General features: G+C 37.7%; 1 protein-coding gene across 1 annotated transcript; it reads right to left on the bottom strand.

Moving 5' to 3' along the window:
* Nucleotides 1-21,478: 21,478 nt before the first annotated feature.
* Nucleotides 21,479-22,447, bottom strand: OR52W1 (olfactory receptor family 52 subfamily W member 1). The gene has a single exon (XM_074302536.1). It carries the CDS (start codon nucleotides 22,445-22,447, stop codon nucleotides 21,479-21,481), a length of 969 nt encoding a protein of 322 aa, XP_074158637.1.
* Nucleotides 22,448-26,094: the final 3,647 nt, after the last annotated feature.

Raw genomic sequence — 26,094 nt, 5'->3', positions numbered from 1 at the left:
GGGCAAAAAGGCTTGTACCTGAAAGAGAGAAAAAGAAAAGAAAAGGAATCATACCTTTTTTATAATAGCTTTTTATTTTTCAAAATACATGCAAAGATAGTTTTCAATATTCGCCGTTGCATATCTTTCTCCCTCCCTCTTCACTCCCCTTCCCCTAGATAGCCAGTAGATGAAATACTGCTCTTCTTCCTAACATAGTTCCACATTTATCGCTGCACAAGAAAGCAAACAACAAAGGTGAGAATGCGATGCTGTGGTCCACATTCAGTCCCCCCGCACGTAGGCTCTCTTTAACCACCACAAGTCTACTGGGATTGGCCTGAATCACCTCATTGTTGAAAAGAGCCATTTTGATACTTTTAGTTCCAACTTGCTCTTTAATGGTTGGATCGGTTCACAACTCCACCAACAATGCATCAGTGCCCCATTTTCCCGCATCCCCTCCAACATTCATCCTCGTCTTTCCCTGTCATTTTAGCCAATCTGACAGGTGTGTAGTGGTACTTCAGATGTGTCTTAATTTACATTTTTCTAATCAATAGTGACTTAGAACATTTTTTCATAACTAGAAATGGCTTTACTTTCTTCATCTGAAAATTGTTCATACAAAAAGGAATTATATTTATAGAGATATATTATACGTATGAGTGGAAAATAAATAAGAAGTGTCCATCATTTGCTTTGGTCAGATTGGGTCCATCCTTTCTTGCGTCCTGCCAAATAGACACTAACATTGTATGTCCTTTAGGTCCTGCTTTGAGATTTCTTGCAAGTAATTACAGGAGACAGATTTTAAATGAACAAAACAATTTGAACAAACCATATGAATGTAATGGAATATTATTATACCATAATAAATGATGACAAGGATGTGTCAAGTGGGCTCATACTCCCAATGGATGTCCATATTTGGCCTAGCCTAGGTCCTGTGACCTAGATTTTGAGCTGAAAGGGACTTCCGAGGTCACTTAATCCATCCTCTCCCCTTCTCCCCGTTTTATATATGTGAGATAGAAGTGATTTACCCAGGATTACCCAGCTAGTAAGCATCAGAGATTGGTCCTCTGGCTCCAGAACTCGTGCTTTTCCCATCAGGCCATTCTGTTTTCATATTTGTCCTCCTATGTCCCTCAAAACATTTGTTCTATCTAAGCAGAGGATTTAGGGAGTTTAGAAGCTTGCTCTTCAAATAGAGAAACTAATTGAACTTTCTTATCTTAGTCTTCTAATCTCTTGAATAACAATTTAAAGTTTGCAAAATTCTCAAATATTATCGAATTTGATCTTCACAATAATCCTGGGAGATACATGCTATTATTATTGCCATTTTACAGATGAGGAAACTGAGGCATTCAATAAAGTTTTCTCTTCTCCCCTGCTTCCTATGGTCATACATTAGAATCCATAATGCAGAACAAACTGCTGTCATAAATTCCTACATTGAGTTCCCTGGACTGAAGCACCCAGGCCAAAAAAAAGTAGATATTTCATTAGACATTCAACATTAAACATCAATACAAACATCTGTCCAACTATTTATATTTAAATGAATTCTTTTTTTTAATGAAAGATTTTTATTTGCATAACATATGCATGGGTAATTTTTCAACATTGACCTTCTGTTCCAAATTTTCCCCTTCTTCCCCCCACCCCATCCTCTAGATACTAAGTAGTCCAATACATATTAAATATGTTAAAATATATGTTAAATCCAATATATGTATACATATTTATATCATCTTGCTGCACAAGAAAAATCAGATCAAGAAGGAAGAAAAAACTGAGAAAGAAAACAAAATGCAAGCAAACAACACCACAAAGAGTGAAAATGCTATGTTGGTCCACAATCACTTCCCATAGTCTTCTCTCTGGGTGTAGATGACTCTCTTCATTACTGAAAAATTGGAACTGGTTTGAATCCTCTCAATGTTGAAGAGAATCATGTCCGTCAGAATTGATCATCATATAATCTTCTTGTTACTGTGTATAATGATCTCTTGGTTCTTCTCATTTCACTTTAGTTCATGTAAGTCTCTCCAGGCCTTTCTGTATTATCCTCCTGATTGTTTCTTACAGAACAATAATATTCCATAACATTCATAAATCATAACTTCTCCATTTGATGGGCATCCACTCCGTTTCCAATTTCTTGCCACTACAAAAAGGGCTGCTATAAACATTCTTGCACATGTGGATCCCTTTCCCTTCTTTAAGATCTCTTTGGGATATAAGCCCAATAGTAACCCTTCTGGATCAAAGGGTATGCACAGTTTGATAACTTTTTGAGTATTGTTTCAAATTGCTCTCCAAAATGGTTGCATCAGTTTGCAATTCTACCAACAATTATCAATGTCCCAGTTTTCCCATATCTTCTCCAACATTTGTCATTATATTTTCTTGTCATCTTAGTACTCCTCTCAGAGTAGTTTTAATTTGCATTTCTCTGATCAATAGTGATTTTGCTTTTCATATGACTAGAAATAGTTTCAATTTCTTCATCTGAAAATTGTTTATATTCTTTGACCATTTATCAATTGGGGAGTGGCTTGAATTCTTATAAATTTGAGTCAATTCTCTATATATTTTAGAAATGAGTCCTTTATCAGAATCTTTGAATGTAAAAATGTTTTCCCAGTTTATTGCTTCCCTTCTAATCTTGTCTGCATTAGTTTTGTTTGTACAAACATTTTTAACTGAATATAATCACAGTTATCTATTTTGTGATCAATATAAATAAATTAATTTCAATGCATAAAGTATTATAGCCTTTTTTTCAATGTCTAAATCTTCACTGGCATTTTTTGGTCCATTTATTCTCATTCAGTTTTTCTTATGATTTCAATGAGTACTCAGCATATCTTCTCACTCCCTCCTCTGTTTGCAGACTCACTGTTCCTATTCCATTAAACTACCAAGCTCAGAACACTTGACACTTATTAAACAATCTAAATTGCAAGCTAGTATTCCCTATACCTACTCAGTTACTTACTACAATGTTAGTTTTCAGTCCATGCTCTTTCCTTCGTTATACCCAGAGACCAAGTTCCTCCTGTCAACACTTTTCCTCTCCAAAGTACTCATGTTGCGAATATTTTCTGACATTTTCCTAAATGGGATAAAAATCAGCAGCTGAACACAGCTGTCAGCCCTCATACCTCCAGGTGCATATTTATAGCTTCTTACTTGCTAGGAAAGCTTTTGTAGTGTTGACTTTGCAAGTCAACAATTGATGCTCACACTAAGTTTCACCAGCTCTTCCCCATCTCAAAATGTTCAAAATGTAGTGAGTAATGCAATCCCCATTTGGCTTATTTTTTCCTCTACATTTTTCTCCTATATTTTGGTAACAGATAAAAATGAGAAGCTAGCATTTGATTTTTAAATTTAATTTCATTAATTATCTAGACTTAAGTGATGGATAAAACATTAACAATATAGATTAAACTTGAAAGTATATGTGTGTGTGTGTGTGTGTGTGTGTGTGTATGTGTATGTGTGTGTGTATATTTTTATGTGCCATTTTTTTGGTGGGAGAGTCAGTTGTTAAATATTTACAAGCATATACCTGTGGAAAGGCATAATTAAAGTTTTCTATTTTCCCAGTGCATTGGGGATATTTAAAAACAGACTATATTCATGTTTTAAAAATAAAATGCCAGTTCCATTAGACTTGTTATGGAGAGAGCCATCTGCATACAGAGGACTATGGGGAATGAATGTGGAGTATAACAGTATTTTCACCTTTTTTTGTTGTTTACTTGCTTTTTTCTTTTTTTCTCATTTTTTCCCTTTGACTTGATTTTTCTTATGCAGCATGATAAATGTAGAAATATGTTTAGAAAAATTGTACATGTTTAATCTATGTTGGATTGCTTCCTTTCTAGGGGAAGGGGGAGATGGGGAAGGAGGGAGAAAAATTTGGAACACAAAGTTTTGCAACAATTTGCAACAATGAATGTTGAAAACTATCTTTGCATGTATTTTGAAAAATAAGAAGCTGGGCCCCTAGGTGGCGCAGTGGATGGAGTACCAGCCCTGAAATCAGGAGGACCCGAGTTCAACTTAACACTTAACATCTCCTAGCTGCGTGACCCTGGGGAAGTCATTGAACCCCAATTGTTTGAGCATAAAAAAAAGAAAAATAAGAAGCTATTAATATACAAAAAAAATTTGGAACGCAAAATGAATGTTGAAAACTATCCTTGGATGTATTTTGAAAAATAAGAAGCTATTATTATAAAAAAAAAAGAAAAAAAAAAAGAAAAATGCTAGAAGATACCAAAGGAGAATGAAAAAGAAGTATTCTAGATTCATATCCCTTGCTGATTAACTTAGGTGATATTTAACAGGGTTTTACTTAGCTGTTCAAATACCTACTATGTGCCAAATAATGCGTTAAGCATTGGGGATTCAAATAGAAAAAGAAAGACTATTCTTGCCCTCAAGGAGTTTGTAATCTAATGTGGGAAGACCATATACAAAAGGGATGGATGGGGGATTGGAGGCTAGAAGGTATCCAGTAGGAGGGGAGGGTCATAATGATGATAATGGAATGCCAAGGAAGCAGAGCAGCTGGTAGCAAACAGAGATGGCTGGGATTCTGAGCCCTCAATAAAGGGAGACTATTGGAAATTTTTGCGCAATCCTCCAGTCAGAAGGGGAGAAGCAAGTGAAGGTAAGATGAGATGTGAATACCAAAGCTGAATATTGTGATGATGATTCCTGGTGGTGAGTTAATGGGAGGGGGAGAGCCATGATGATGATATGAAATCAAGACAGCAGGGGATGGTGGTGTCCTTCTCCACTGAATTATGAAAGACTTTGAGATAATTATTACAAACTAAGGCAGATTTTGGGAAGCAAATGTTCTGAGTCACAATTGAGAATGCTCAAACTGCTTGAGGGGCAAGTCCCTATTCATTCCTTGGATATTTTTATGGGACAAAGTAGACAGAGTTGAGCAAACTAGAAGATTTCACTTTCATTGGGAACCTGAGGCTGCTGGCTGCTCAGGAGTTTTAAAGCCAACATTACTAATTTTGTTTTCTGTCTCGTAAAGTGTCTGCTTAGTCCATACATTAATGTTTATTAATTCTTTTGATTGGGAAGATTAGTATCTCAATAAGATTAGGGCTGAGACGTTTACTAAGTGATGAATTATTATTCAGAAATCTATTCACATGCTTAGAGAGCTGATGTTTTCTCACAGGATCCAGGAATAAAGCTGTATAACTCAAGATCCAGGAATCACAAAGGGACATAGGGCATCCAATCCTATAGGGCATCCTAGTAAGGCCTACTTTGTCCCAGTATAACTGAGTTAGGGCAGCTTTTGCCTAGATCACCACCTGGTGGCATAACTAGCTATAGCATCCTGAGTAGCTGCCTTGAAATAATGGACAAATATTATTCATAGGTAAAACACTGGTCTGGTGGTCCTAAGGTAAATCATTTTTTATTTATAATTTATTTATAATAATGATTATATAATAATATATAATATATGATAATTAATAATAATAAAAATAATAAATAAATGTATAAATTATTTCTCCTCTTTCCCAATTATTTGAATTCATCATTCTGTGTGGGTCACCAATTAATCGAGTATTCCCATTTTAGAAATACAGGTTTGACTCTTGTTTTTATACTGAATCAGTTACAAAGCCCTATTGATCCTAAGCCCACATGGGACTTTTTTTGTTTCTGTCCTTCTCTTGATATCCCTACCCTGTTTCAAATGTTTACCCCCACCTGCCTAGACTATTGTAGTAATCTTCTCACCTCTGTTTTTTCTCCTCTTTACTCCAGACTTTATATACTTCCTTTTGAATGTAAAGTTTGATACTCGAGACAATTTAAAAATCTAATGTCATCTTTCTGTAGTTACATCAGTAGACTGCTTGTTGTAACCCACTGTCTCATATCAATGCCTTTGCCCATATTCTCTATGCTTTAGTGAACTGTCTCTTTTTGTACCCTCTGCCCCTTTTGTTAAAGTCCACTTTAATTACCACTTTCTCCATGAAGACTTTCCTGATTCCTTGATTGTCTTAGTCAAGACCTTTCTAGCTTTGGATTCAAGAAACATATGAATAAATAAATAAAAACAAACAAACAAATAAATAAAAATTAAAAAAAGAAACATATGACTTATGTCTCTCTAAATCACACATCATGGCTTCTTTTGTTTTACAATTGTATAATTTTAGCTCTTTTTTTTTTTTTAGCCTGTAAATTTTATGACAATAGGAATTGACATATTTAATTTTTGTATCTTAGTATCCATTTCACATAGTAAGTGCTTATTATTATCTAATTGGATGGAGTTCTAAGTTTCTCAAAGGCTAGGACCTTGTCTTAGTTATTTTCACATCCCCTTGAACTCCAGTGGCTAGTGCAGAGCATTGCACACAGTATTATGGATGTATAGAATTTTATAATAGGAAAGGACCTTGAAGACCTTATGGTTCTTGTTTGTCATAACTGATGAACAGCTCTTGTTGCAAGGAACTCAACAGATATTGTATCAGATACGGGCCCTTGAGTGAAACAAGGTTGGCAAATGAAGGCCAGCTAACTGAAGTCGGAGCTGAATATACATTTTTTTTTCTGGAGTGGTTACAATGAAGGGGGGTTCTGTGAAGCTAATGTAAGTCTTAATAGGAGGACAATTTTATAATTCTGGGTGACTTTAATGCTGGAGTAGGCTCACACTACTTGACATGGCAGAGAGTCCTTGGGAGGAATGGAGTTGGAAACGTTAACAGCAATGGTCACTTACTACTGAAGACGTGTATCTCATGACCTTCTCATCACCAACACTGTTTTCCATTTACCTAAAAACAACAAAATTTTGTGGATGTACCCTTGTAGCAAACATTGGCATTTAATAGACTATAAGATTGTAAGAAAAGAGGCAGGATGCAAGAGTGATGAAGACCATGTGTGACTCAGAGTTTTGGATTGATCATAGAATTATTCTCTCAAAGCTGAATATTTGCATTCAACAAAAGCAGTGGCCCCAAGGCAAAAAGATGACTATAAATTTAATGTTAATAGATTAGAGGGCTTCTTCTCTGAGCAGAAACATTTTACTGCTAGCTTGGAGGATAAGTTGAGCCAACAGCCAGTAGGCAATAGTGGAACAAAAAAGAAGCGGGCAGCTTTGAGAGGTTTGGTGTACAGTATTGCACTTGCTCATCTGGATCAGAACATTCACAAACATCACCACTGGTTTGACAAAAATTATTACTGTAAAATTCAGAAAGCTGCTAAATGAAAAACAGGAATTCTACAGGATGTACCAGCAAGATAGTTCATCTATCTCTGAGGAAATAGCATTCAATCCAACAGTAGTAAAACACAAGTGAAGCTTAGAGATGCAGGATTCTTGGCTTAGTAAGAAGACAGTTGAAATTCAGCTGCTAGTAACAATTCAAAGCATTTTTTTTTATGATGCTCTAAAAGTAATTTATGGGCAAACTTTATGGTGCATTTCAACTACTCAGTGCTGATGGAGCCACATCGATCAGTGATAAAGACATGATCCTAGAAAGATGGACTGAACACTTCCATAGCATTCTCAACAGACCATCATCAATTAATACTGAAGCTATCAACTGTGTTCTCAACATTGCTGTTCTCTTAAATTGAAATCAGTCACTTCCTAGATGAAGTTCTAACTGAAGAGGATGTGAATGTCATTATGCTAAGCATAGCACCTGGTGCCGCTTCTATTCTGTTAAGATTTACAAGGTGAGGGGTCAACTGCTCATGCAAAAGCTGACTAAAAATTTCCAGATTATAAGGCAAGAGGTGGTTATGTCCCAGGAGTTCAAAGACATCTCCACTGTCCATCTTTATAAAGGTAAAGGAAACATTGTTCTGTGACCACAAGTACGTCTCTCTCTTAGTCATTATTGGCAAGATTCTTGCCAGAGTCTTCCTTAATAGGTTGATCCTATATATAATTATCTACTTGTATACAATATTTGTAGATCTGATCAAGAGCTTTAAGTAGGGAAATCTACTTCAGAGAACACAGCTCCATTGGGCATGCCAAATGAAAGCTTGGCAAAAAGACTATTTTATGGAGAATTCACACAGGGCAAGCACTCACAAAGTGGATCAAAAAAGTGATACAAGGATACTCTCAAGCTCTCTCAAGAACTTTGGAGTTGATTGTTATGACATAAGAGACACTAGCACAGGACCATGGCGTGCCCTCATCAGAGAAGGAATTGTGCTCGAGTTAGAAAAGTCACCCCAGATGTTCATAGGGACTATTAGTGGCTGACCTGTGGCTGAACAATCTGAGCTCATATTGATCTTATCAGCCACAGTCAGACATGGCTGTCTCTTTGCCTCTATCATAGTGATGTCATTTTGGCCCTCTTCAAGAATAAAGGACAACAACCACAATAGGATTAATACTTGCCACATCTCTATATAAATCCTTCTGGTAAGGCTTGGTCTGGCTGCCTTGAAGGGAACTCTCATGAATAAAAATTGCATTTGAGAATTGTATTTCTTCCATTCTTGAACTTGGAAGTGACAAGATTAAGATGAGGTCTACCCCCCTAAAATGCGAATTTTAAGATCTTTTGAGAGCGAGAAGAATGCAAAAGAGGAAATGGTAGACTTTCCCCTTATATATCGAGAGGCATTGTGACTATGGCTCCTTTTCTAATTATGGTATTTTATTTTGTTAAAGACTGCATTTGACTGATCTAATATTTCTCATCAAAATCTGTGGTTGATCCTCTCCTTGCATCTCCTTGTGTCCCTTTCTTGAGGTATGAGGACATGGTTCAGTTCTGTGTTTCGTACAGAAGAGGGTGACTTTTCCTAGTTGAGGGCTGAGATCCCTTCCCTTTTTTTCTCTTTCCCCTTCCCCCATTTCTCCTCCTTCCCCATTTTCTTTCTTTAACTGGGGACATCTTTACAAGCAATTCATATGTTTTATAAGCATGTTTCCAAGAACAGAATCACTTCAAACTTGGGACCTTTTGAATCTGCCTCCTCAGACCATGAGCCTAACCCAGAGATCCCTAAAGATATCTATATCAAAGTGCTCTATGTAGACACGAGTTCTTACTAAGTTATTGTTGGGAAAAATTGTAAGAGGCAGCATGGTATAGTGGACAGTGCCTTGACCTAGAATCAGATCAGTTCCAGATTCAAATCCTGCAACAAACAAGAAACAACAGTGTGATCACAGCCTAAGGATTTAACTTCTCTGTTACTCAGGTTTTTATTTGTAAATAGAGATAATAATACCTGCAATACTTACCCCTCAGCAAGTAGAGAGGAAATAAAAGTAGGAGCTATTCAGTCATTTCTCTGTGTTTAGTGACTATACATAGATTGTTGCACATATCAGATCCACAACAATTGGTTGTTGAATTGAATTATTTTGAATTGGGAAACAAGGGGTTAAATATCATTCTATATACCAGGTTCAGATTGAGGGGGTCCAACTCTGGAGTCTTCAATGTACCAAAATTTAAGTATTCACTGGCTTGTGGCATCTTTCTTAAAAGTAGAAGCTGGGAGACCAGTATCTTTCTTTTTTCACAAACTATTAATAACTTTGCCCTTCACATAGGCATGGAGAATTGAATAATATATCTACTATAATCAGGAGAAGGAAAGGAGGTGGTACCATAGTGATCAAAGTACCCTGGGGCCTGGCGTCAAAAAGACTCATCTTCCTGAGTTCAAATTTGGCCTTAGATACTCATTAACTTGCTATTTTGTGATCCTAGGCAAGTCACTTTACCCTGTTTGCTTCAGTTTCCTCATCTGTAAAATGAGCTGGCGAATGAAAGGCAAACCATTCCAGTATCTCTGCCAATGTGCTCATGAAGGCTTGGATGTGACTGAAAAATGACTGAACATCAACAACAGTTAGGGAAGTCTCATGCAGACAAGCTGTGAAGTAGGATTATATTTGTAAGGCACTCTATTAGGCGTGGGGAATATAAAGATGAAAACAAAACATTCCTCATGGAGCTGACATTACCTGAGAGAATTTAGCATGTATACAAACAAGTAGATTCAAAGTACATACACAGTGCAGTTTGGTGTCTCTACTAATTTTTTTTATTCTTTTTAACAAGTTTCTATGGAGGTTCTAGGAGTTCTCAAACTATGGCCCGTGAGCCAGATGCAGCCTGCTGAGGACATTTATGCGGCCTGCCTGGTTATGGCAAATGGGCTGAGGGGCAGAGACAGAGTGTGAGTTTTTGATTTTACTATAGTCCAGCTCTTCCACAGTCCGAGGGACAGTGAACTTACCCCGTATTTGAAACGTTTGAGGACCACTGTTCTAGAGCCTAGGAAATGACTAGTAAGATGGAGAGGAATTTCTGATTGATCTTGCATTAGAAAAATGATTGTTTTATCCCTCATTTATCCTGTTCATCCTTCTGATCTCTCTGCAGCTTTTGACACTGTCAGTTACCCTCACCTCTCTGGTAATTTCTTCTCTCTAAGATTTCAGGACATTATTCTGCCCTGGTTCTTCTCTTATCTGTCTGACCACTCCTCGGTCTCGTTTGTTAGATCTTCATCCACATCCCATTTACTAACCACAGGGGCCTTCAAAGGCTGTCTTCCTCTATATTATTTCACTTGGTGATCTCATTGGCTCCCATGGTCTTAAGTATTGTCTCTATGCAGATGGCTTAGATCTACTTGTCCAGTCCCAAACTTTCCTGACCTTAAGTATCACATTTCCAATTACCTACTAGACATTTCAAATTCGATGTCCCTTATATATCTTAAATTCAAATGTCTGAAATTGAACTCATTACCTTTGTCCCCAAACCCCTCATCTCCTCCTAAATTTCCTGTTATTATTGAGGGTACCAACATCCTCTTAGTCACCCAGACTCACAACCTAAGTGTCATCCTCAAATCCTCACACTCTTCTTATCTACTATATACAATCTTTTGCCAAGTTCTGATGTCATTTTTGTAAACCATTCTCTCCCTCCCCATTCCCCTCTCCTTTTTCTTCTCTGTCTCTCTCTCTCTCTTCCTTTCTCCTCTTCTCTACTATCTATCTATCTATCTATCTATCTATCTATCTATCTATCTATCTCTCCTTCTTTCTTGAAATTGCAAATCCTCTGGTTCAGATTCTGATCCTCTTACCTTCCTTCCTCAAGTCTCCTGATTCTACCTGTCAAGTTGATCTTCTTATAATCTGGGTTTGACTACATCACCTCCACCCCTAATTAAATGAAGTCTAGTGGTTCCCTTTTACCTCCAGAATAAAATATAAAACCTTCTTTTTTTATTAATTTTTATAATTATAACATTTTTTTGACAGTACATATGCATAGGTAATTTTTTTTTTTTACAACATTATCCCTTATACTCCCTTCTGTTCTGAATTTTTCCCCTTCTTCCCTCCACCCCCTCCCCTAGATGGCAGGCATTCCCATACATATTAAATATCTTATAAGTATATCCTAGGCACAATATATATGTGCAGAACTGAATTTTGTTGTTGTTGTTGCAAAGGAAGAATTGTATTCAGAAGGTAAAAATAATCTGGGAAGAGAAACAAAACAAAACAAAAAAACAATGCTCACAGTTTACACTCATTTCCCAGTGTTGATCAATTGGAATTGGATTAGCTCTTCTCTATGTTGAAGATATCCACTTCCATCAGAATACATCCTCGTACAGTATCATTGTTGAAGTGTATAATGATCTTCTGGTTCTGCTCGTTTCACTCAGCATCAGTTGATGTAAGTCTCTCCAAGCCTCTCTGTATTTCTCCTGCTGGTCATTTCTTACAGAACAATAATATTCCATAACATTCATATACCATAATTTACCCAACCATTCTCCAATTGATGGACATCCATTCATTTGCCAGCTTCTAGCCACTATGAAAAGGGGCTGCCACAAACATTTTGGCACATACAGGTCCCTTTCCCTTCTTTAGTATTTCCTTTCCACTTCTGGGTCAAAGGGTATGCACAGTTTGATAACTTTTTGGGCATAATTCCAGATTGCTCTCCAGAATGGTTGGATTCTTTCACAACTCCACCAACAATGCATCAGTGTCCCAGTTTTCCCACAGCCCCTCCAACATTCATCGTTATTTATTCCTGTCATCTTGGCCAATCTGACAGGTGTGTAGTGGTATCTCAGAGTTGTCTTAATTTGCATTTCTCTGATCAATAGTGATTTGGAACACTCTTTCATATGAGTGGAAATAGTTTCAATTTCATCATCTGAAAATTGTCTGTTCATATCCTTTGACCATTTATCAATTGGAGAATGGCTTGATTTCTTATAAATTAAAGTCAATTCTCTGTATATTTTGGAGATGAGGCCTTTATCAGAACCTTTAACTGTAAAACTGTTTTCCCAATTTGTTACTTCCCTTCTAATCTTGTTTGCATTAGTTTTGTTTGTGCAGAAACTTTTTAATTTGGTGTAATCAAAATTTTCTATTTTGTGATCAATAATGGTCTCTAATAATGGACATAAATTCCTTCCTCCCCCACAGGTCTGAGAGGTAAACCATCCCGTGTTCCTCCAATTTATTTATGATTTCGTTCTTTATGCCTAAATCTTGGACCCATTTTGATCTTATCTTAGTAAGTGGTGTTAAATATGGGTCCATGCCTAGTTTCTGCCATTATAAAACCTTCTTTTGGCTTTCAAAGACCTTCATAACCTGGTTACCTCCTATCTTTCCAGTCTTCCTATACCTTAATCCCTTCCACCTACTCTGCCACCCAGTGACACAGCCCTGCTTTCTGTTCCTCATATTAGATACTCCATCCCCAGACTCAGGGCATTTTCCTAACTATACCCCCTGCCTGAAGAACTGTCCCTCTTCACATTAGCCTTTTGGCTTCCCTGCCTTCAAGTCTCAGCTAAAATCCCATTTTCTATAGGAAGTCTTCCCTGATTCCTCATAATCTTAGAGTTTTCCCTCTGTTGTTATACTAAGCCCATAGATATGTGTATATGCATCTATACACATATATGATATATTGGATATTATACATCATATTTATGTATTACACATAATATAAATAACAATATCACATATGACATAATATATATACTCACAGATAGACATATAGATGTGTACATATATGCATGCATAATTGTTTGCAAATTATTCCCTTCATTAGACTAGGAGCTCTTTGAGACCTAGGACTCAGGACAGTGCCTGACACTCAATTGATAATAAATACTAGCTGATTTGATTTTTATGGGACAAGGAATAGACACCATTTAAAAGAATACTCTCTGCATCCTTTGTGTTTTTTGTCAGCCTCTCACTTTGAGGTTATAACTTTTGAGTTGACGGTGTTAGAGGCTGAGATGGAGACAGAAGTCTGCAATGGCAAGAGTGTCAGGAATAGGATGTAGGAAGAGTTAGCTGACCCTGACAGGAGGAGAGCCAAGTCAGCACTGAGCACTACCAGCTGAGACTTGGCAGCCAACATGGACTCCTGTTTGCCTCCAGGGTAATGAACTGAGGAAAGTTGCTCTTCTCAGCTCTGTGAATGCATTGTAGGATCAATGACTCTTCTGCTATTACTTTTCTTTACAGGTTTGAGAAGTACTTTGTCCTCTGCAAGGATGATCTGGGAGGACATTATGAGCTTGGTGGAGAGGATACAAATACACGCACACACACACACACACACACACACACACACACACACACACTGCATTTTAAAACATGTTTAAATGTCTAAAGCTTGAATTTAGTGGGAAGGGATGTGAAATAATGGAAGATATTTATAGGGAAGGATCTCTGAGACAGATAATAGGCTTCTGTGACAAATAGTAAGTTTGATATTTTAATGTTTAACAATATTCTATTAATTCTACAGAATCAATTGATCTGAACCAGTGAGGGGTTAACAAAAAAAGTCACTTTTGAGCCAAGTGATGGAGGAGGCCATGTACCATGATGTGAGTGGGAGAAGAATAGCTCCGGCACAGGATTGAGTACCTTCTTGCAACCAACAGAAAAACTACAGCCTATTAGAAAGTGACTTTTCCTTGTGAATGTACCAGAAAGATAGAAAAGGCTAAGGTAGCTCAAGTGGAGTGCCATCTATTGGTTGATTCAGATATTGCGCTAAATTTGAATTTTCCTGCATAATTAATTCAGTAATATTGCTTCTCTGTATGCTTAATAAAGGGAACTCTAAACCACAAAAAGGTGATTGAGAAGTTTTGTTTTATTTTTGCAGTCTAAAAGCATCAAGGGTTTCTACTAGTAGAAATGAACTGGACTTTAACAATGAGGACATTTTAAGCATTTTGGACAGAAAAAGGAAAGGATTAGAATAGTGTGGACTCAAGGTCCTAGATGACAAGGCAGGTGAGACAACTCAGCAAGTTTTTCTAGTTTTGCCTGAAAATTTTGACTGTGGACTATGCCTGAGGAATTGAGTTATTCCTGGAATTCCACTTTACTTCACCCTCTGAGAGGGAGCAATTGCTTAAAGAAATGGTAAGCCTTCTAATGAAAAGAGACAGTCCTATAGGAAGACTGAAAATCACAATTAAATCCAGGAATTCCACCATATCTTATGAGTAAGGCTGAGGCCATACCTCTTGTGGTAGATAAGATACCATAGAACTAAAGTTAGCATTTTCTCTTGATGTGAATCATGTCTCCAGGAACACAGTATTGGGAGATATGGGGAACATGGGCAGGAGTGAAAATTCCTGAGTCAGACAAAATAATGAGCTGATAGACATAAGGAAGATAGCTACTTGGGTTTTTCTGCTTTCAGTTATTTCTGACTTCATAACCCTATTTGAGGTTTTGGCAAAGATACTAGAGTGATTTCCCATTTCCTTTTCTAGCTCATTTTATAGATGAGGAAATGGAGGCAAATAGGATTAAGGGACAGTGGTAGTGAATAACCTTATAGAGACAAGTTCAAATGTTACCCAGCATGAATATATACAAACTTTGAGATGTTTAAAGGGGTGGATCCTAATTTTCCCATCTGCTCATCCACCAAACTCATCTGTGGCTCTGAGAAGCCGTAGGGTCACCTGTCTCACTTTCCCTTCCAGACACATCTGGGTCCAGTTTATTTAGATTTTTTTGGACTATGCTAAAGATTATATTCTTTGCCTCAGTTGCAACCTAGCCTTAATCACTGAATAGATGTGGCCTCAGTCAAACTGAGACCTATGGAAGAATTTAGTTAAAAAGGCCTAGGTCTCCCATTTCATCCAGGGCCATCTCCAGTCATCTTGAGCTACAGAAGCAAATAAAAATAATAGTATCATTAGGGCTAAGCTGCAGATGCAGATAGAATATAAGATGATTAGATAAAACATCTACATTTCTTTAGACTTGTGGATAAGATAGTCCTACTTAGGACTATCTAAGAAAGGGAAGGCAACATTGGTCATGTAGAAGTAAAAATCTTCTGATCCAACTCCAGGAAACAGGAATGGTGCTAGAGAAGGAGGTAATAGTGATCCTTAAGGATAGTCATATTGATTTCATTATCAATTCCTTATGGACCAGTTTCATCTGGACTCATAGGATCTCATGCAGAGGTGATGATAAAAATTTAGAATGTGAACTGCAATGCTGTCCTAGACAGTGGCTTTTAAGTTCCCATCATTTCCTAAAATTTTTATGACACGTTTGGGTAAAATGCCATTAAAGTCTATGATAAGGCTTAGACTTAGTGGTTTAAGTGATAAAGACAATTCATAATCTGTAATACTTCTAGGTGAGCTTTAAATTCCGCAAGGGAATTGTTGGTTTCAACAGGAAAGTAGATATTATGGATCTGGTATGTCCAGACTCTTCAGTATTATTGGCTATTAATGCTATTCCATCCAAATTTCTAGTAGGATACTGTAAGAAACAAGGAGACAAGGTTATCTTGAAAAATCTTAGTGTTTAAGAGACTACAAGTTAACTGACTAATGGAAAGCGTTATAAAGTTATTGAGAGAGAATATAGGAAGCTAGTTAATGAAGTGGGTAAAGCACTGGCCCTGGAGTTAGAAGAAGGACTCATCTTTCTCAGTTCAAATCTAGACTTAGACATTGACAGTGGGACCATCTGTAAAATGTACATCTACTCAGAGTTATTCTGAGCATTAAATACTATTTGTAAAACACATATGGTTTAATTCAGCTGTTTTCAGTCACATCTGTCTCTTTGTGACCCCTTTTCGAGTTTTTCTTGGCAAAGGCATTGGATTGATTTGCAATTTCATTCTCCAGCTCCTTTTACAGATGAGGAAACTGAGGGAAACAGGGTTATACAGCTACTGCCTGACATGATTTGAATTCAGGCCTTTTTGATTCCATAGCCATTCTATCAACTGTGTCACCTAATTGCCCTAGAAGGGGTTTTTAGTTTGTAGCATTTCAGAGCTGGTAGGAAGCCTAAAATATAGAATGTTAGAGTTGGAAGGTATTTTAAAACAGAGTGTAACCTATTGGACTGGAATCATCCACCTTAGAACACAGTGCCTATAATGCCAGTGGGATGAGATCTTAGGATATATATCTAGAACATTGATAAGGGCAGTTAATGAATTGATTTCAGGATTTGGAGTCAGAAAGAAAGATCTTAGTTCAAATCCTGCCTAATATACATACTATCTGCAAAATCCTGAACAGGTGCCTTAATCTTTCTCTGAATTGAGTTTCATCATCAGTAAAATAGGGACAAATAGAGAGTACTTCACAAGGCTGTTGTAAGAATCAATAAATTAACACATGTAAAGTACTTTATACATCTTGAAGGCACTAAATAAATGCCAGCTCTCATCATCATTGTCATTGCCATCATTGTCATCATCATGATCGTTATTATCATCTCATGTGGTATTTATCATTATCATCATCATCATATCATGTCAGTGCTAAAAAGTAGTTTAATGTTAATGGTAATATTCCTATAATGCTACTTTTGTTATAGAACAGTGTAGATCTTGGTAAGAATATTAGTTCATCTTGTTGCATTTGAATATTAGTTTAAACTGAAATACATGAGTATAGTCATTTTATTAGGCTAGAGGTAGAAGTAAGTTGGGTCAATGTAGGGATTACATAAGTATTGTCTATTACACAACTATTCACAACTCTCTCACAACTATTCACCACAGCCATCTATTGTCTAAGGAAAAACTGGTTTAACTTTCTAATGAGCAAGTGGAGAGAAGTGATGAACACTCTAAAAAAAGAGAATGTGTACCACTTGTACAAAGACTTTCTGACCTACCTGTGGGAGCTGAAAATGATGCATCCAATAAAGATTGTATGCCTTATTTCAGAATGGGAAAATTGAACCTAAAGACAATGCCTACTCTGCTCCAAATTGCTATAGAGACTCCTAGGGCACAGATTCAGCTCACAGAGCAGGAATATACCAGTAACCAACTGACACGCCAGCCCAGGTGTAGACACAAAAGCCTATAATGATCCCAACTGCCAATTATTAGCTCTGCTTTAGGAACAGAGAAATCAGTTGGGGACAGGAAAACTAAATCTATCCGACTATTCACTATATTGAATTATGATAGTACAGTTAAAACTGAAAGTATAGCTATACATATATCTAGGTATCAGTGTGAAATGTCTTGAATAAAACTGCTTAGTAAAATTGTACAAGAGAATTACTATGTTTGAGTATTCTTTTTTGTATTTTATTATTCATTTGACTCATTTTATTCATGACATTAATATTTTTGTCAATTTTATATATCTCCTAATCCCTATAGATTAGTTATATTTTATAGATAAACTTATTGATAGTGTAATTGTTGTAGCTAGCTAGTTTCATTTTTAAATTAACCCTTATTGTTGCTTTTGATTGATTCCGGTGTATTCTGGCTATTTTTGAATGTTACATTCTACATATAATTAGGCATCCGATCACTACAGTAGTCTGTGAGGTGATAGAATATGTAATTCCTTGTTGTATTTTAATAACTTTTAAGTGCATTCGTTTAATGAATGTTTAATATGTAACATACCATAGGTTGATTTTATGGGACACCGGAAAATTATTCTTTTTGTTTTTGAGTGCTGATGTTTATGTTCATATTAAATATATTATGTTAAATAATTTTGTTTATATGTTATGTTTATATTAAATATATTATATTAAGTAGTTACATATGTCACTCTTGTACAGGCTGATGTTTGTAAGGGACTGCAAAGAATTTTAGTCCAGGGAAGGAATGGGATTCTTGGTTGAAAGGATCATCTCATTGATGGAGACTGATTATGCAATAACCTCTGCATGCCTTGAAAGGTGGAGTTGGTGAGAGCCAGAAAGAAGAAAGGTCTGGTGTTTCCGGCTTCCAGATTTAGGGGAGAAGGCATGATGTTTCAACCTCTCTTTAAGTCCCTGTTGGAGAGGGATTCTGGGAAGAAACAGTTTTTAGAAGAGCTGGCAGTCAGAGAATTTCCTCTTGGGTGAGATCTGGGACTCTTGGTTGAGCTGAGCTGTCTTACTCCCAAAGGGAGAATTCACAGTGGTCTGTCTGGTAGATAGTTTCAGATGAATGGTTTCTCTGATTTCTGCTTTTCTATGGATAAATGTGCTTATTTGCTATATGTGTTCGTTTTAGAACTAGCATCTGGTAGGAAGGGAGTCAAGCTTTGGTTGAATATGTAGTTTGGGGGAGACCCTCCTCCATTAAGGGACAAGGAGAAATGCAGTTTGAATCTAAAAATTACTTCCACTAGACTAATGAAATTTACAAGAGTCGATAGATAAAATTCTATATTGGTACCTCTTCTCTCTGAGGAGACCTGAGTGACCAGTTTCTGGCTCCAATTTCCTGCCTCTTTTCTTGACAAGCATCAATTGGAAAGACTTACCTTCCTGCAAACCACATCTAAACAGATCCATGTGACATGCATCAATCACCTACTAAAAACAGCCTTACTATATAAATATATGTATAAATACATACATACATAACATACAGTACATGATTTCATATGAAATCCTCATTTTCCTTAAATGTTGAAATGTTTGCAGTTGATGATCATTAAATTCATACTAAAAAAATTGAGATATGTTATCACATAGTGACACAGAGTGATTAGAAGGGAGGGTTGGGATATGTACTGAAGGGATGTGATTTTTACAGAAACATGTCTATCCCTACTCTTGGAGGGATTCTTTGGATGATATTTCTTTGTGGGCTGGTTTATGTGTGATGGGAGACTTGGCAGAAAAGGATTTTCACTTGGCTCATATAGGCTTAGTTGAGAACCTAGAACATGGTAGGTGCTTAAAAGCTTTTTTGATTGATTGGGCCTTGACAGTGATATTGGTTCTCATTGCTTTTAATTAGGCTGGTGTGTTGTGGATCTGACTAAACTGGGCAGAGAGGTCTATAACTGTCACTCTATCTACTGTTATAGAAGTCTTGCCTACTATCCAGTAAGGAATGAACTTAAGGATTGCACCTCTGGAAATGTAGTGCTGACCAGGAAAAGAAACAAACTCTGGACATTTTAGAACTGATTTCTACAATGAGAAAAGATCCCAGGGCATTTGACTCAACTTCTTACTCAACTTCCCAAATTCCTTGTGAGAGCCTAAGATCAAGAGGACAAGGGAATAGCCTGTTAATAAAAACACCTATAAATATTAATTTATTAATAATGATTTAATAATAATCATGATAACTTACATTTGCATAAAACTTTAAGATTTGTAAAGCATTCTTTCATCCCATGAGGTAGGTAGTGAAATAATTATTATCCCCTTTTACAGATAAGGAAACTGAGAACCTGTGACTTGCCCAGTGTGATAAAAGGAATAAATCCTTTAATACTGGAGATCCTTGCAGTAACTCTAAGTCCTTTGCATGCATGATAATTAAAGACCCATCCCTAATGCTCCTGGAGTAGATCTTCCCATATCCAAGAAACACCTTTACTGAGGAAGGAGCAAAATACAATTTATGTCTTTCCTACCTCTTCTTCAAATCATCATTTTGACATCTGAGGAAATACATTAATGTTTATTAGAACTTGAACCCTGTACAATACATATAACATGGTGCACACCGAAAAAAAAGTTTTTTTTTTTTGGTGACCAAAGAGACTGATGAAAGCAAGACAATAATTAAAGATAACTAATATTTACATAGACTTAAAAAATTTGATTTACAAAAATTAACTCCAGTAAGGCTCATCCTGTAGAGAGCTGGCCCCGTGTTGAACTCCAAAATATAATGTTTGGACTAGCTCTCTGGAGGTCCTTCGGATGGGCCTTGGTCTCAGCAGGATAGACATGAGAATGGTCAAGAATAGAGACTAGGTTCTTTATTCTGGCCCAGTCTTGATCTTAGTGCAGGAGGTATAAGAGCCACCACGAAGCTGGTCAAAGATAGAATATCTGTGGCTGATTTTGTCCTCAGTTTAAATACCCTATTACAATTACATCAATTGTAGAAATATTACATCACCATGCTAAGTACTAAGTAAATGTAAACTAGATAACCATTATCTCATCAGTTCCACTGAGTTAACACCTTGTTTCAAGTATACTTTTTTCAAGTATACTTCTCCAAAGTTCCACCCTCTACACCAATCAATCCTATGAAATAGGTTATGTGAATATTCTTTTTCCCATTTTACAGATGAGGAAACTGAGGCTTGGAGATATCAAATAATGTCCATGGCCACATAGCTAGTATACATTGGAGGTAGGCTGCTGGTCCAGGTTTTCCTACCTTGAAGTTGTGCAGGATTTCCTATTCTGTATAACCCATTAGTTCCCAACAGCAAAATTAGTGCTACTGTAGATGGCACCAGCTGCTTGACTAATTCATTGAAATAGGATTCCAGTAACATTTCTATTACTGCTCAAAGTTTTCAAAGTCCTTTCACATCATTTTTTTACGTAATTCTTTAAGGATGGTCAAATAGAGATGGTTTTCCTCAATTTCTGAGGCTTAAAGGTCATAAAGCTAATAAACCTTGGAGCAAGGACTTGAATCCAGGTTTTCTGCCTTCCAGTCAGGAGTTCTTTCTACACACAACTTTTGGAAACTGTAGTCCTGGCTATTGAAGCACTCTGGCTGGGGAGAAGGGACACAAATACATTTATACAAGTACACGAAAACATAAAAAAGGTCACAAATGACGTAAACAGACAGAGGATGCTATAGGTACAATCTAAGGGCTTGCAGGATACACGAGGACCCATAATGCCTGGGGATGGGGGAAGATGAATGACTAGGAAGGTTTCCTGGGACAATTAAGTCCAGAGACAGTTTTCAAAAGAGGCAAAGAATGGGGCTTTGAAGAGAATCCAGTGAGAACTGGGCAAAAGCTCAGATTTGGTCATGGGTAAGTCACAGAGCCCTGAATCTCACCAGTGAGGAGTGAATGCTTGTTGATTCGATGGCTGATGGAGGTGAGGGCCAACGGGCAGATACCTCCAGCCCAGACTCCTGGCATCCTATCCAAGTTGACCCTTCCAGGGTGTGAAGAATGCGAGGATCCTGTCCCGGATCTGTTTGGTGCGGGCGCCGTAGATGAGGGGGTTGAGGGATGGGGGCAGCAGTAGGTAGATGTTTGAGAGGAGAATGTGCACAGGGCGAGGGACCGTTCTTCGGCCAAATCTGTGGGTGAGGTAGGAGAAGAGCCCGGGCACGTAGAAGGCCAGGATGACACAGATGTGAGAGCTGCAGGTACCAAAAGCCTTGGCCCGGGCCTCCCGGGTGGGTAGCTTCAGTACAGTGTGGGCAATGAGCCCATAGGAGCCTGCAATGCCAATCACATCCACTCCTGATACTGCCAGAGACAGCGCCAGCCCATAGAGGTTGTTGGCCCTTGTGTTGCCAGCCACCAGCTCCACCACTGCCATATGTTCACAGTAAGCATGGGTCACGGTCCTCATCCGGAAATGCTTGAATCTGGCCACGAGCAATGGAAAGGGCACCACGATGGCCACAGCCCGAAGCCCCAGTGCCATGGCTACCCAACCCACGCGGGCACCGGTGACCAGCATGGGGTAACGCAGGGGGTTCCCCACGGCCACTGCACGGTCACAGGCCATGGCCAGGAGCACGCCCGATTCCATGGCAGTCAGGGCATGGACAAAGAACATTTGGGCCAGGCAGGCAGCATAAGGGATGGGCTGGGGCCCCAGCCACAGGATGGCCAGCAGCCCTGGAGCCACCGAGGAGGCCAGACCCAGGTCAGTGGCAGCCAGGGCAGCCAGAAGGAGAAACATGGGCTGGTGCAGGGTCGTGTCTGCCTTCACCACAGCCAGCAGAGCTGCATTGCCCAAGAGAGCCAGCAGGTACATGGAGCTGAAGGGCAAGGAGAGCCAGGCATGCATGGTGCCCAGCCCTGGGATGCCTGTGAGCAGGAAGGAAGCTGGGCGGGGGAAGGTGGTGTTCCACAAGAGGGACTGCTCTGTCATTCCTAGTTGTGGCTGGAGGCTGGAGACAGAGGAGTGAAATGAAAGACTGCAGGAGGGACGGTGAATTGGGGCTCCAGGTTGGGATGGGGATGAAGTTTCAGTTCTGGAGAGCCCATGACCTTGGGCTGTGGGGATTGCCTGGAGTCTGATGTGCCCCGTTTCTGTGTGGAGATAAAGGATGTGAGAATGAAAAAAGGATGAGATGAGTCCAGCTTTAGAGAACTCTTAATACCTACCAACTCCCAGGCCACGTGCTAATTGGCCAAATTAAGGGCTGCTCCAGGGTGGATGGTATGGGAACAGAGAGCAGGGCCAACAGTATTCAGGGCCCGATTCTGGGAAACCACTACAGTTCTCTTTCTCTATTCTTGCCTTTGAATTACTGTTATGGGGCAGCTAGGTGGCACAGTGGACAGAGCACCAGCCTTGAATTCAGGAGGATCTGAGTTCAAATCTGGTCTCAGACACTTAACACTTCCTAGGTGTGTGACCCCGGGCAAGTCACTTAACCCCAGCCTCAGGGAAAAAAAAAAAAGAATTACTATTATAACCAAAATTATGAGACTGGACTGATTGCTACCAAAAGAAATTCATACCTTTTAGTCTTATCTGAGTCCTCACTGCAGCTTGGCGATCCTTTTTGTCAGATTCTACTCAGTTTTTCCACTGATGTTTTTCTTAGCCTCCGATTTCCTTGTAAAAGTGCATTTCAGGGGCAGCTAAATAGCAGTGGAGAGAACATCAGCCTTGGAGTCAGGAGGACCTGAGTTCAAATGCGACCTCAGACACTTAGCTGTGGGACCCTGGGCAAATCACTTAACTCAATTCCCTTGCAAAAGAAAAAAGAAAAGAATCTCATTCTGCTCCCGTCCCTTACTATTAGCAGGATTGACTTCTTTACCAAGAAGAAAAAAGTTTTCAGTGACAAATTTTTTTCAAATACTCTTTCTCCTCCCTTAATACCTCAAAATTCTTCTGTTTGCTCCCATTACTTTCCTTCTTCCTTCTGGTCTCAGAGAATAAGTCAACTTTCTTCATATATGTCTTTAAGCCTATATTTTCCTGTGTTCTTTTGGAATTATATCCATTAATTATTCTGCAAATCCCTCTAAGACCTTACTGCCTAACTTATTCTCTTAGTAGAACAAGTCTATGGAACAGTCCTTCAAAAACTTCAATTTAACTTCCATGTTCCCTCAAGTCTTCACTTCTCTAGGCTAAACATCTCAGTTCCTTCAATAGATCCTTGCAAGGATCCTTGTCCCCTTTCCTTTTCATCATTCTTAGTATATTTTGGATGAGAATCAATTTTGTTTCAGATATTTCATGTCTGATCAGAATAGAATATGTATGCAAGGTTATTACCTCCCTTGTTGTGGACATTATACCTTTTTTTGATTTACTCAGGATCACACAGCTAATAAATGACTGAAGCAGGTCTTCCTGACTCCAAATCTAGCACCCTTTCTGTGCTATGACTCATATTGTTCTTTCAGTCTAACAAAACTCCTAAATCACTTTTCACATGCATTATTGTCTAACCATAATAACTTTTTTTTTTTTTTTGCAATTTGCTTTTGTCTTTAATAAATGGTAAAATTATATATGTACCAAAGGGTTATTTTAAAATAAATTTCTTTATGACTTATTATTAGTAAATGTTTAATTTGCATATCTATTTTACATATCTATATACTCTGCAAAGGGGAAAAAAGTTTAAGAAGCCCTGATAAGACAATAGAAAAGCCCACTGGGAGAATTTTTTTTTTTTTTTTTTGGTGAGGATTAATTAAAAAAAAAAAATCATTTGTTTGTACCCAACACAAAGACTGGAAGTTCTTTGCACCAAGGAAATAATAGGATAACAGATTTGTACCATAATAATAAGTATAAATGTAGATATATGATTTTCAAAAATGTAAACAAGAATAAAACTGTAGTCTGAAATTAGAATACAAAGAAGAAAAGACAACAAAACTTTGACTCCATACAGTCAAACAGAATAAATTTTTCATTGGCTATGTTCAAAAAATACATCTTCTGCAACCTGAGTGTATCTCCCCTTATCAGATGACAGATAACAGGCTCAATGCTCAGTTTTCATGCTTATTGGAGTCCTTAAGTCTTTCTAATTTGTTTTACATTGTTGCTATTATTGTACAAATTGGTCTTCTTCTTCTACTCATTTTATTTTGCATCAGTTCATAAAAATGTTTTCAGGTTTCTCTGAAACCATTCCTTTAATCACTTTTTATACTTAGATGGTACATTGGATAGAGCTTAGGGCCTGAAATCAGAAAAACCCAAGTTCAAATCTTATCTCAGACACTTCCTAGCCGTTTGACCATGTGCAAGTCACTTAATTCTGCCTCAGTTTCCTCATCTGCAAAATGAGCTAGAAAAGGAAATAGTAGTAAATGTTCCAATATTGCAGCCAAGAAAACTCCAAAAGGGGGTCATGAGGGGTTGGAAACAGCTGAAAACAGTTGAACAAAAACAAAATGGCTCAAAGGTATTCTACTATATTTGTATTGTTGTCATTTTATAATTGATGGGTTTTTGTTTAGTTCTTTTTCAGTCAATCTAACCTTTGTGACTCCTTTTGAGGTTTTCTTGGCAAAGACATTGGATGGCTTGTCATTTTCTTCTCCAGCTCATTTTACAGATTATGAAGACTCTGAAGTTGCTAGTCATCCAAAAGGCACTGGAGAAGTGCATGGTAGGTATGAATAAGTCATAGTGTGTTACCCATGAAAACAGGTATAGAAGTGATGTAAAGAAGATGATGTACTCCTGGAAAAGAAGATGGGCTGGTTATACAGAATCAGTGAAAAAATAATGGACAATCCCAGTGAAATGGAAAGGGTGCTAGATTTGGAATCCAGAAGACCTGCTTCAGTCACTTACTAGCTGTATGATCCTGAGTAAATCACTTAATCTCTCTGAATGTTAGTTTCCCTAAATGGAAAATAAAGATATTGGACTCAATGGCCAAAAGGGTCTCACTGAACTCTAAATCTATGATCCTAGCAAGGGTCAAGTGGCTCTTTTAGTCCTAAAGATAGGTGGACCCCGGTGGGGAATTTACAAGAGGATATAATTGAATTGTATTAGATGAAAATTTTTACTAATAGTATCCATATCACTAAGGCTACATAGATCAAAGGAAATATTTTAGAAAGCTATAGTATAGTTACATGCTTTATGATTTATTAAATATCACAATAATTTTCTACCCAAATTCTGTATTTGTGTTTTTATGAACCTAAGGGTAGGGTTTTTTTTTTTTTTATAAAGGGTATCCCCAAAATTGTCCAGTTGTAAGCTTTGGAAGCAAAAATTGTACTAAGATACTCTGTATTTATTCCCCAAAATTTAATCTTATTTTACTGGAAAAGAATTGTAGAGCTAATAATAAAGGTTCTAAGTACTAGGCTAAGGAGTTTATATTTTATCTTTTAGCTATGGGATAATCTTTGAAGACTTTTGAGCATGGCCAGATTTATGCATTAGGAAGGCTATTTTGGCAATTGTGTGAAGGCTGGATTGAAGAAAGGAGAAATAAGAGACTTGGAAGCTAATAATCCTCCAGAATATAGGCTATGAGTAATAAAACCAAGATTCTGGCACTATATATGGAGGGGAAG

The sequence above is a fragment of the Sminthopsis crassicaudata genome, chromosome 3, assembly GCF_048593235.1.
Source record: "Sminthopsis crassicaudata isolate SCR6 chromosome 3, ASM4859323v1, whole genome shotgun sequence".
NCBI lineage: Eukaryota > Metazoa > Chordata > Mammalia > Dasyuromorphia > Dasyuridae > Sminthopsis > Sminthopsis crassicaudata.
This window is presented reverse-complemented; position numbering and strand designations above follow the sequence as displayed.